The sequence below is a fragment of the Mizuhopecten yessoensis genome, unplaced genomic scaffold (genome assembly GCF_002113885.1).
Source record: "Mizuhopecten yessoensis strain PY_sf001 unplaced genomic scaffold, ASM211388v2 scaffold11179, whole genome shotgun sequence".
NCBI lineage: Eukaryota > Metazoa > Mollusca > Bivalvia > Pectinida > Pectinidae > Mizuhopecten > Mizuhopecten yessoensis.
In genome coordinates this window covers 743,156-755,773 of record NW_018408919.1, presented here as the reverse complement: position 1 = coordinate 755,773, position 12,618 = coordinate 743,156, and the positions used below count along the sequence as shown (strand labels likewise).

Sequence of the window (12,618 nt, the reverse complement as noted above, 5' to 3'; positions counted from 1 at the left end):
AACTCCTAGACATTACAGCTTTATGTAGAACCAGACAAATATTATTTTTGAGGAAATTGAAAATTCATGAATATATTGAACTAATCCAGGGGTTTACACAGGCTGATTTTAGGACTGATAATGAGTCAAATCTGCTCTAAAACATGTTTATGTTTTCCTGTCTTTAATAACAATATCGAATATATTTTTGTTATAAAAAACTGAAATAATATCGTGAATATGTAATGTATAAAACAACTATAATTCTAAAACACAGTATGTGGGAGTGTTCTCAACATTAATCAGCTTAAGAAGATAAGGTAGAATACTGTATTTAACTTGCCTTGTATTCTACTGGCTTATCTTGAGAAGCTGGTAAATGTTGAGGACACTCCAACCTTCTATGTTTTTATTTTACTATACAGTCGACACCCTGCATACCAATTGCTATCCATTTTCCAGCAAGCACACAACCTAAGGTCCCTACCTACATTGGACCAGCAATGGCTCTTCTCCCCTTTGTCGAATTATAAATCTATATCTTTTTCAGTTTTTTGACATTCTCTTATTTTAGCACAACAGAAAAACTATTTTAGCACAACAGAAAAACTATACATAAGATGTTTATCAAATGAAACCGCAAATATAATTCCTAAAAAACACCTTAAAGGGGTAGCTGATTCAGAAAGTTAGATTAATCCATGTTGTCAAGAAATCTGTGGTGCTACAAAACTTGCTGTACATGTTTATTTCTGGAGAAGATCACCATGGTGACACAACGCTAATTAAACAACAGTGATAAGAATTTCCCCACACACTGGTCACATTTAAGGATAATTACTAAAACTTATAGAGGCATAAAAGGAGTCAGCAATTGGCTTTGCAGTAGACAGTTTGGCTACTGAACAAAAGGTTGAAGTCAAACTCGTAGCACAAGATCTAGAGGTGTTAGTTGTGCATTTGAACAAGAAATGTTACTCTGATAGTTCCAGTGTATACAGCTATACAAATGAATACTAAATTTCTTTTAAAATCCTTTTTTTCTGATAGCTCAGCTGCCTTGCTGTGCAATTGGAAAAATGTTTTCTGAAAACATTAGCACTGTTCCAGTCTACCTAGCTGTACAAATAGGTATAACCAGCATGGTGGAAAGTAAGTAATCCTGTGAATGACAGGTGTTCTTTCAGGGAAGTATACTCTTAGCCTTCAAACTCCACAATACAAGCATTAGCAAATTGTTTTGCTGAATTACAAATACAGATGTGAATTGCCTTACAGTGTTTGTTTTGAAAAGGAAATACTCTATAAAAACAAGCAGTGAAATGTACATCTACATATGATGCAGTTTCACTGTGCAAAATTACAAAAATATCCCAACAAACAATTAAGGAGGAGTTGCAAGGATTATGATCACGGACAGATGGACAGACAGGATGATTATACCCCCTCCCCCCCCCCNCTTCAAGTACCTAAGTTTCAATGAAATCGAAGCATTACTTTAGGAGAAGTGACCAAGACAGACTTGTAGCTAGGCCAAGAGACAACAATCAAAACCTTTGATTTTGACAACAGATGGTGTCAGTTTTTAATCGACTGATAACTCATTTTTACACAGAGTTGGTAGCTCAACCACACATAATGTCTTAATCAGGACATATTGATGACTCTCACAAAACCCAACCACAGAAATATTTTATATATATTAAAACCTGTCTAAACTGAACACCACAGGTACCTTTATATATTAAAACCTGCCTAAACTGAACACCACAGGGACCCATATTTCCTGTCAAAATAGACAGGTTTTCAGATAATGCAGCTTAAATGTATATAAATGGAAATGTTAACAGTAAAACATGAGTATGACAAAAGAGGTTTGGTTATAGAGACAAGATTTGCTTTTGTTGTGAATACTATGATGTTATATTGTTACATGTAAACTGTTGCTATATGACCTATCGTGGTATAGGTATACGTATCATCAAATGATAATGAAAGACGTCACAGACTCCTGAGTAATCACCGGTATCTTAAATGAAGTCACAATGGAGACAAATATGAAGCCAAAATGGTGAAAAACAAGACTTCAAGAATGACCTGGATAAATGCACTTTTTTGCAGTAAAAATTCTTGATCAAGCAATACGAAGGATCCCTAATGTGTTTTTCCATTTCATAAGAAACTTATGAAACTTGTCACAATTTTTCATTTTAACTACCCTGTACCTACTTCAATGATTTTTTTTGTACAGAGTTTGATGATTAAAACCCTGCTCTTTGTTAGGATATGCAAGAATTCCCAATAAGTATGTTTGTAACAGACAAGCTATACTGTGTACGGTCTGTCTGACCTAGAACACATGTGTCAACATTGTGGAGGGTTTGTTTTAGACAATTTCCACGAAATACTAATACACTGTACAATAGTGGTCATAAATGCATTGTATATCTTTACATTTCTATTTTATTCTAATTTACAAGATTTTGGTTTCCACAAGTTCAATTGTAAAATATATATCTGGTACATTTTTTTCTTTTGTTTTCTTTGTTTTAAAACATTAAGAAATTTACAAAAGAAAACATGGGATAACGTTTCCCTAAATAAAAATATAATACCAATTCCGTAATTTATGAACATCTTTGAAGGATCTACCACAAGTTGACCTCTGTGAACCTTCGAAGGCACCCAATAACATCCCAACGATCAAAGACTCGCTAATTGAATATAGGAATATTAAATTACAAGTAATTTCTTTCACATGAACATAACTTCCTAAAATATTGTTTTACGGATGCTGTCCATTTCTGTCCATACATCAAATAGAAAAATATCAGTGAGAATCTTGCCATATTGGTGATAGAGGCATCCTAAGCTCGTCCTTAATGAGGTCATAGAGAGCACTCGGATACAAAGGAATGTAAATTATGCAAGGATGTAGAGAATGCTTGATTAGTGTCTTAAAATTCAAGACGTATTTATTTATAAATTCAGATAGGAGCTGGCTATAGTCTGAACCTAAGTAAACCTGGTATGTTACCCAGCTTAATTACCCTGTTGTTTTATCAGATACAATAATCCTAAATTTTGACGAAGACAACAGAAACTTTCCCATATGCATCCAATTCATTGACAATAGCACTGAAGTTTATGCTTGACCTGCACCCATAATGACCTTTTGAACAATTTGCAACCTTGTCTAAATTATTAAGCAATGGCATTTTTTCTGTGTGTCTTACAGAATTAGGTTAACATCTTGCAACTGGTCTTGATTTTTATTTTATTTCACAGTTACACATAGACATTGTCAGGGGCGTAGCTACCCATTGTTCGGAGTGGATTCAGTGGGGAGCGGGTCCTGGGGGCAGGGCCTTAGTAGGTGGAACAAAGAATTGCAACAAGCAGTGTTTTTATTTTGTTGTATGTTTTTCTGTTTGAAAATTTGGTGGATTTACCTGTGTTCCAGCATATATGCAGCTACATGCCTGATTGCATACCGAATAATATTATTTAATTTTACCACAGATTATAACATGTTATCACAACTGATAACGCTCTGATGTGCAACCAGACATAACGTTAACACTCTATACTTGACAAACAAGAAAGCCACAAAGGTACAACAACAAAAAATCTAAGTCATGATCTGCATAAGTCTTGTTTTGTTATGACAATCCAATGTCATTCTGGACTCAACTGTTGACAATTATTATAAGACACTGTCAAGTTGACATAGGGTTTCCCTGATGCCTACGTATACCAACACATTACCATTCAAATGCTGTTAAAGGCTCTAGGCTGAACGAGGCTCAGGTTCCCAACTGAAGCCAATTTCACGAAATAAGATTCATTATAACCATTTAAACAGTTAACATTATACTGGTACAATTTCATGCTGTATTAATCAAATGTTATACAATCTGTGAAGAAAATGGGGATTTACAATATAGTTTTTACTCCACCTTTATCAGAATGGCTGCAGATGTGTGGAGATATCGATGCTTATAGTTTTAATGGGTTGATGACGCAGCCCATGTACAATATTCTGCAGTCCCTTGTTACATTACGAGACACCTCCAGCATGGTTGTAACTTACCTGTGCATATTCCTTTTCTATGATAGATCGTTGTCTTGCAAAATTTCTGAAAATAAACAAAAAAAACATATATTTGTAATTGCAGTAATGGATTATTTTACGATAACTTGATATTTTGTTGATAAGAAGAAACTTGTCTTATCAAATGAAAATAGATGTAGTTTATCACGATATAAAATAGACGCGTCATATTTTGACGTTGTACTTTTATATCTACTATACAGAAGGGATCGAGCCACCTGGTCCGAGAATTGTATTAGATTGTCTTATCATATTGAATACATCAATAAGTTTATCCCGATATTTTACGTATGTCATATATATGACCTTGTACTTTTAACTCTTTCACCCCTGAAATTTCATAATGAACTATTCCAACCGTTGAATTGGAAGAGTTCAGATGTGTCTTCAGGTGTGAATGTGTTGATATTGAATAGACACTGCACACAGTCACCTGCATGGGCACAGTAGTTCAAAGCTCCGTAAGCTAACAAAATCATTGGTTTAAATCATTTAACTTGTACACCCCTGAGAACACATCTGAACTCTTCCAATTCAAAAGTTGGAATAGTTCATTATGAACTTTCAGGAGTGATTGAGTTAATACTATTATTCCTTGCAATCTATTCAACTCTTTATAATGATTTTTTTTTCAGTTTTTTACTTTCAAAAATGATTTCTAAATCCCTTATACAAAAGTTTAATTATAGATTATAATATAATTAAAGGTGTTCTAACGTAAACTTTAAAATTAACTCATTCACCCCTTAAATTTCAACCTTTGAATTGGAAGAGTTCAAATGTGCCTACAGGGGTGAATGATCATGAGTTAATGCCTACTAAAGCTTATATTATCATGCTTTGAACAGCTGGGTCCTGATTTGTCTGAGAATTGTACATTATATAATTATTACAACAACAAAGGAGTTGAACCATTGGCTTATTATAAATCAAATATAATAAGTAAATGATTACGTAACAAGCTCATGCTCAGTAATTGAATATTTTTATAAGCTCTTCCAACATGGTATTTTAACACAAGTGAGGAAGGAAGACAATATTATGACATGTACGCTGCCCAGACCTCAAACTTATGACCTAAGTGAGGAAGAAAGACAATATTATGACAAGATTATGACGTGTATGCTGCCCAGACCTCAAACTCATGACCTAAGTGAGGAAGGAAGACAATATTATGACTTGTACGCTGCCCAGACCTCAAACTCATGACCTATGCCACCAAATCACCTAGCCTAGAAATTGATAGGTATTATTCAGTACTTCGACACGCTATATATGCATATATGCATATACAGCATCAAAGTATAGAATTCTGAAAAAATTTAGGATGTGTGTACAACATCAATTTGTTCAAACTGAATCAATTGGTACTGTGACATTTTTAATCTAAAATTTAAATGTAAGGGTAAGAAATGGATATTTTATTTATGTCATTTTGTAGTGGTACTTGAGAATGAATGTTTCAATTCCCTACCCTACCAAGCTTGACCTTCCCTGCCATACAGCGCTGGCTTTATAATCGGAAATATTTAAATTTATGTTCATAACAGGAGTCTTTATTGACAATCTGTGTTTGGTAGGACCCTTTAAACCATAAATGTACCATAAATAGGCCATTTTAACAGCAATGACATGCATCTCAATTATGATTAAGTCCCGATGAAAATTTCCCCTGCACAAACAGTTTGTATTATAAATTCAAAACCAGTTATTAAATTTCAAGTTAACCTTCAATCGTATGCACGTTGTTCATATTGCAATCTTTGGAGTTTGCACAAAACAAAATCACAGTTGCAACATTTGTACAATATAATATTGTGATTTCAATTGATTTCCCTGGAGTTTGCAGTTGCAAAATATTTGACAGACAATAGTGAATATGCAATTGTGCAATATATTGCTACTTTTATTAAAAAGAAAAATTCCAAAATGTGCAAAGATTTTTTTCTCTGCAAATTGCGCAAAGCACAATGCAGCCATAAAATGATTACAGAATTTTGCCAGAAAGGTATAATCATCGAACATCACATTGATTTTTAACAAAACAAGCCGTTGTGCGTTTAACCATTTTAATGGCATCATTTTTGTTTCCATTACAACAGCACAGTTATTGCCTCAGACATGATAAGGACACTTAAGATGTAGTTGAGATAAACAACTGAGAAACAGTTGAGTGATAGTTTCTTCTTCCCCGAGTTGTAAGACGATAAAGTAGATAGAAAGCAGGATATTTGTTTCCCCAAAAATTTCATCAAAGGGACATAACTGCAGATGCTGCCAGAGCAAAACATTGTATTTTCTTTGAAAATTTTATTCAAGAATACCTGTCCCATTGAAGACAAATTACTAGAGAATTGCCTTCTAATTTTTCGAACATATAGTTACCTCCCCTTAATTTTTCATGCCTTATTATCAGTAGACACTACAGATCTGGTAGCCCAGTAAGTTAGAGCAACTGTTTTGAGATAAGAGATTCCAGGTTCAAATCTTGGTTTGACTACTTTTGAATTTTGCCACTATTGTCTTTTTGGGTTTCTTTTTAAGTCAAATTCTTCTTCGCCATTTTATTATCAGAACACTTTTTTCCCCTGTTGTTTTAGTCTGTTTCTTCATTATTAGTTTCGCATAAAAGCCCTGCAAGGTATGGATCTCTTTTCGGAACTGATGTATTAAAACCATTGTCATTCATGCTGTTCAAAAGGTTTCAAATTCATAATTAGTTTTTGGTGGTACAGGGAACCTGTAAGGGCTTCTGTGATAGACAATGTCCTTATATTATACTAGAAACAAAGTTGAACATAAGTTACCTGTGATGCATGCATCCCAAGAAAAAAACCTTTGACAACAATATTCATGAAATAATACACAAAGAAAAGGACTTTATTGCAGCTTTTCTAATAAATCTGGTTATGACAGGGCAGGATGTTTAGCATGTTTTTATGAAAAGATCCCCGTGATATATATATATATATATATAAGTACAGAGAACAATTTAAAAATGCAGTAGCAAAATAAGTTTTAAAAGAAAATCTTCAAAGCAACTACTGTAATCAGAAGAATCTAGCCACAGTAAGTACACTTCTTAAAATGTTTATGTTCTTCTCAAATTGTTTGCATTTCTAGCTAATAACCTCATTTCACACATAGAGAATTAAAAAAGGTTGAGGCTTCAAATAAATATGAAAATCTGCTCTGCTTGTGAAAAATTTCACTAACAGTGCAAGAAAACTTGTACGAAATCACAGCCGTCCATTAGGCTAAGCTCAACCTGCAGGCTAGAAAACCGAGTCGTAACAATGTCCCTATCACTCAGCCCTTGCCAAGTTCAATGCAGTTATCATCAAAATTCTATATCAGAACACTAATGGAATTTACAAGCAAACCCGTTCTGTGGGGACAAGTGAAGCTCTTACTGAACTCACGACCAATGTACCTTATTCTGCAGTTTCTTGAAGACAAAATCTATCAAATAGAAAAAAAATCGCATATTTCCCAAAACAAAAGCCATGTCATCACCAGTTGCATGTACATTGAAAAATTGTATTGCGTAATATGATTTGGACTCCTTTGAAACTGATTCCGCCTAAAACTTGTAAAGCTAGTAACAAATTTACAAGTCACTCGTGACTTAATGTACGGATGGGTAATCATGTTTCATTACGACTGAAATAGGTCTCATCAATGCCCTTTACGCTAGGAGGGATACACTTATTGGTGAATCTGTGTTCGTGACCACGATTCTATGAGAAAGACACGTCCCTACAGAACATGCCTTTATTAGATCTTCTGACAATAAGTTGAGGATGCAGACAGCACTGTAGAGTACTGCAGGGCACATCTGATTATGGGCCCATACTGTCCATTGTTGTAGACAGAGAGATGAGGTCGGAAGTTGATCTTGTCTATGGCAACACTTATTGAACTGTGTCGACAGAGTTGTCAAACAAGCTGTCGAATGTCATACATCCTTGTGATGTACAACTCCAAGGCTTTTCACAGCACAGATGGACCTATTGACAACAACATCTATGAACACAAAATCATATCTGCTATTTAGCCTCCTCCCCAAACATTTTTTTTCCTTTTTCTCACATTTTACGACATAATCAGAAGTTCATTTAAGAAAACTCAGTTATAATGGTATGACACAGATGAAGACCATAGCATTGAGCAGCATAGTGTTTTGCCTGCTTATACATTTGGAAACCAAATTTGATCACCTTTCCAATGAGATTAAGACATTTTTTTTATCCTAAAATTTGATCAAGAAAATCCCAGTATCTAAAATCTGAATGTAAATAGTAATAATTTTACCTTCATCTTCATATTTTCCTTCTTATGGAACAAAACTCCATTTCTAAATTTTCCTAAGAGATGCTTTATAACAAGAGGGAGATTACACACTCTACAGGGAATACTGACTTTAGACTGCGAGATATGCCGTAATATTTTTTGGAACTAAATGAAGATGACAATTCCCAGATGGCCTTAGAAAATCTCAGGTATAAAAAATCAAGGAAAATCCAGTTTCATTATATATTGATCCAGTAGAAAAATATTCTCTCTGGGACGTGCAAAGGGTAGACTCTGACATGGCATAGTCTACTGAAGGGGGACGTACAAAGGGTAGACTCTGACATGGCATAGTCTACTGAGGCCTAGGGGATACTGAAACTACAAAACTTTCAACGACGCATAACATAATTTGTCATAGGGGTACATTACACCAACAGATGTACGGGAAACACATCCCCTGACATGTGGATGCAATTCAAATCAATAACATTTCTACAAAATTTGAATAGTTGCCATGATGTTTCTTTTTGGAATCAATGGTTGACAAACCAAATCCTGTAGGGAGTCTACTGTGACTCTGTTTTATGCTCCTGAACACGTCTTTTTTTTTTTTTTTTTTTTAGGTTCAAATTGTTTTTACGTCTTGGTTCTGTGTCCTTTGCTTTATTGTCCTAATTAAATATCTGCTAATCTACTGGGATATTATAATTAGTGAGGTGGTAATTACCTCCCCTGATTATGGAGATACAGTATGCTACCAGCCAAACCCTCCGTAATATCTACTGTTGATCAGTTCAACCCCTGTACCAAAAGCCTGGTTAGCTTCAATTTGAAAAATAACAGAAAAAAAAAAGAAAATTGTCATCGGATATTTATATTAAACATTAAGTTGTTTCATTCAAACTTGCATTAATAACTGAAATGTAGATCTCTAAGGACAAAAATAACCATGAAATCAATTCAAATTTCGTAGAAAAGAAGATAAGAAATTTTAACATTTTGTTCATTAAGCTGTAGCTTTAAGGCATCACTGTTTCAGCCCCTTGTGGTAGTAGCCACTTGTCCTTTGTTTATCTTCAGTAGCATCAGCCCACCCTCTTGTACACTTGTTTTAATGAGTCTATAGTAGTCATATTAACGAGCTACAATCAAAGTTCACCCTCCACCAGAGTAGTTATCACATGCATACAGGAGATGAATAAACAAAAGTTTGGGACAAAGAAATATGATATATTAACTAAGTTCATAACGTTATTACGCAAGATGATATCACGTTTTATTTTTGACTATTTTGGGAATGGGCCCCAGGGGGTTTAGATAGCGGCAAATGCATTGGTGTGCATCCAAATTAGGAATTTAACTCACCGTATCAAAGGATATTTTTTTGTCTTAATATTATTAAATCTACTTCAAATCCTTTATTGGTCAAAGATTATTTACATTGAAATGTTTTATCATCATAGACAGTAAAGGCATTGCTTTTGGACACTTATGGACAAAAATAGGGAAAAAGGACATTTTCCCACAGGGAATACATAGCTTGAAATTGTTCAACTAGACCCCAACAACAAATTGCCTGATAGGAAATACATGTAACAGATTATACAAAGCTATGTAGCGGAGTTTCAGTTTTGTAAGTGAGTTTCATTTCCTAATATTTAGAATTTTTTGGTTCTCTTCACACAACTCATTGGATAATTATTTTATGTATACCTGCTAGGTGATGGTAAATGTTTAAGGTAACCTACTACATATTAAAACATTAATGGAGAAAAAGGCCTCTAAATTTATAATTGCTGGTTATCATGTTTATCTAACTTTCATAGATGATTTTCAAATTGTAAAAGACACTCCGTAAACCTTACTATAAGTCTTCAGAGAATTTGAAAATTAACTTACTTGAGTTAGATAAACATGATAACCAACCATCATTTGATGTGAAACCTATTTTTACTCCATTTTTTTCGGTAACTGTATGATGGGTAATTTTGGTGTTAGTTTTATTTTTGTGGTGAGTAAAATATACCAATTATATAGTGAGCTATTGTTTCTTTTTACAAATAAACATGAAAATGATCTTTGGATAATATGCAGATCAAAATAACCTACATGTATTACATATGTATATATCTTAAATTTTATTCATTATTCTTAGACAGTTAAAATATTCATACCAAACCGATTTGACATCCCCTATTCAAAAATTTTAATTTTACTGCTCTGGGCTCAAAAATAACACTTGATACCATTCCACCCTTTTATAAAGAAATACTTTATAGGTAAAATATATCCCGTCTCGGAGATAATATGCTTCAGCATCATCAACAAACATTCCAGTGTGATACCCAAACCTCGTTAATCTTATCACAAAGTTTTCTACGAGAGTAAAATCTGTTTAATCATTCAGGAGCGTCAGGCTATTATTAAAATACCTTCATTTCCAGACGAGAATCATTAGATCGATTTCCTACCATAGTTATTCAAATATCCTGATTTCGAAATGGGAATCCTTAGATTGAAATTTCCTTTGCTGAACCTTAATAATGGGTTGGAATGAAAAGTATTTACATCGTAGCGCGGAGTCTCATAAACAATACCGTATTAAATGGAGCAAATGCTTTGTGGAAATTATCCGTTAAAGTAGAGCCATCATCATCTTCAGTACACATCGACCAATCAGATCGCAGCTTCCGCATGCGATACCTGCAGTGGATGAGTCTAAGCTCTGTGTAGTTTCAACATTAAACGACAGTACCGACCAGAGACGCCAGGAAACCCGTATACATAAATACTTTATCTACGTTCAAATTGAAAGTTCTGAAAACAAAAAGAGATATTTCCGTACCAAGGATATCTAAAGTTATCTCTTTTTATCTTAAGCCTCTTTAATGTAAACAAGAAGGAACGGTATTTAGTTCTGTTATTTTTACAATTTGCTGTAGCATGTGTTGGATAATGTACAGAAAATTAAACACATAAGATATACACACTCTACGGGCGATACATTAATTGACGGAGGTCACTAAACTCTAGATCGAAAGATAGTAATCATCATGGGGCACATCCAAGTTTTACTGTGTAAACAAGTGCTTTTTACTAATGGCTTCAGTGAAGGAAACTTACTTAAATCAGAAAGGATTTTTTGTATACTAAACCATTAGGTATATGTATGTATTATATATCAAGAATAACCAGCATATATATAGCTGTCACCTGTATTGTAGAAACAGTGGCTAATCGAGCAGGGATGGAAAACAAACATACAATGTTTATACAACTGTTCACCTATCCCTAATAATAATGGTTTTTCTGAATCTTCCTGAAATAACCTGAAGCCTGTAAGAGCTAGTTTACACTTCCCCGGTCTCCAAACATGAATGACGATCGTGAATCCATCACAGTAGAGTCTGATTATGAGAAAGATTGAACATAGTGGATCTATGAACTAAACTTACAAAACATCTATATGGGCCTATTAACTTCCTTACTGAAAACACACTATCTTTGAACTTCTCTTACTGAACATTTATAAGTCTGTAAACTTCCCTTTCATTACCAAACACACATAGATCTGTGAATTTTCCTTACAGAACTTATATGGCTTTGTGAACTTCCCTAACTGAACACATTAAATCAGTGAACTTCACTTACTGAATGTATATGGATCTGTGAACTTCCCTTACTGAATGTATATGGCTTTGTGAACTTTCCTTACAGAACTTGTATGGCTTTGTGAACTTCTCTAACTGAACACATGGATCTGTGAACTTCCCTTACTGAACATATATATGGATCTGTGAACTTCCCTTACTGAACATATGTATGGCTTTGTGAACTTCCCTTACTGAACATATATATGGCTTTGTGAACTTCCTTTACTGAACGTATATGGATCTGTGAACTTCCCTTACTTAACGTATATGGATTTGAAAACTTCCTTTACTAAACATATATGGACCTACAATGTATGCAATGAACTTCCAATTTTGAAAGGATCTGTGAACCAACTTTAGTGAACATATCTATGTCTGTGAACCTCATTTTTTAAACATACATTGGTGTTTTTTATCAAATTTACAAGAATCTGTTAACTAGTCTTAGTCTCTTTCTAAACAACATATATGAGTCGGTGAACTTCCATATACTGTTAATTATAACCATACTATGGCCAGGATGCATGTCAGTGTTCTCAATAACACTCGGATTTGGGACGTACAGTTCAGAAAATG

General features: G+C 34.1%; 1 protein-coding gene across 6 annotated transcripts in view; it reads right to left on the bottom strand.

The window, feature by feature from the left end:
* Window positions 1-12,618, bottom strand: part of LOC110440314 (F-BAR and double SH3 domains protein 2-like) — a 102,997-nt gene that overhangs the window by 81,010 nt on the left and 9,369 nt on the right. For all 6 annotated transcript variants that reach the window (XM_021483300.1, XM_021483301.1, XM_021483304.1 and 3 more), the window contains exon 3: window positions 4,073-4,118. In XM_021483300.1, coding sequence (XP_021338975.1) covers window positions 4,073-4,118 — 46 coding nt within the window. The remainder of the gene's footprint in view (window positions 1-4,072; window positions 4,119-12,618) is intronic.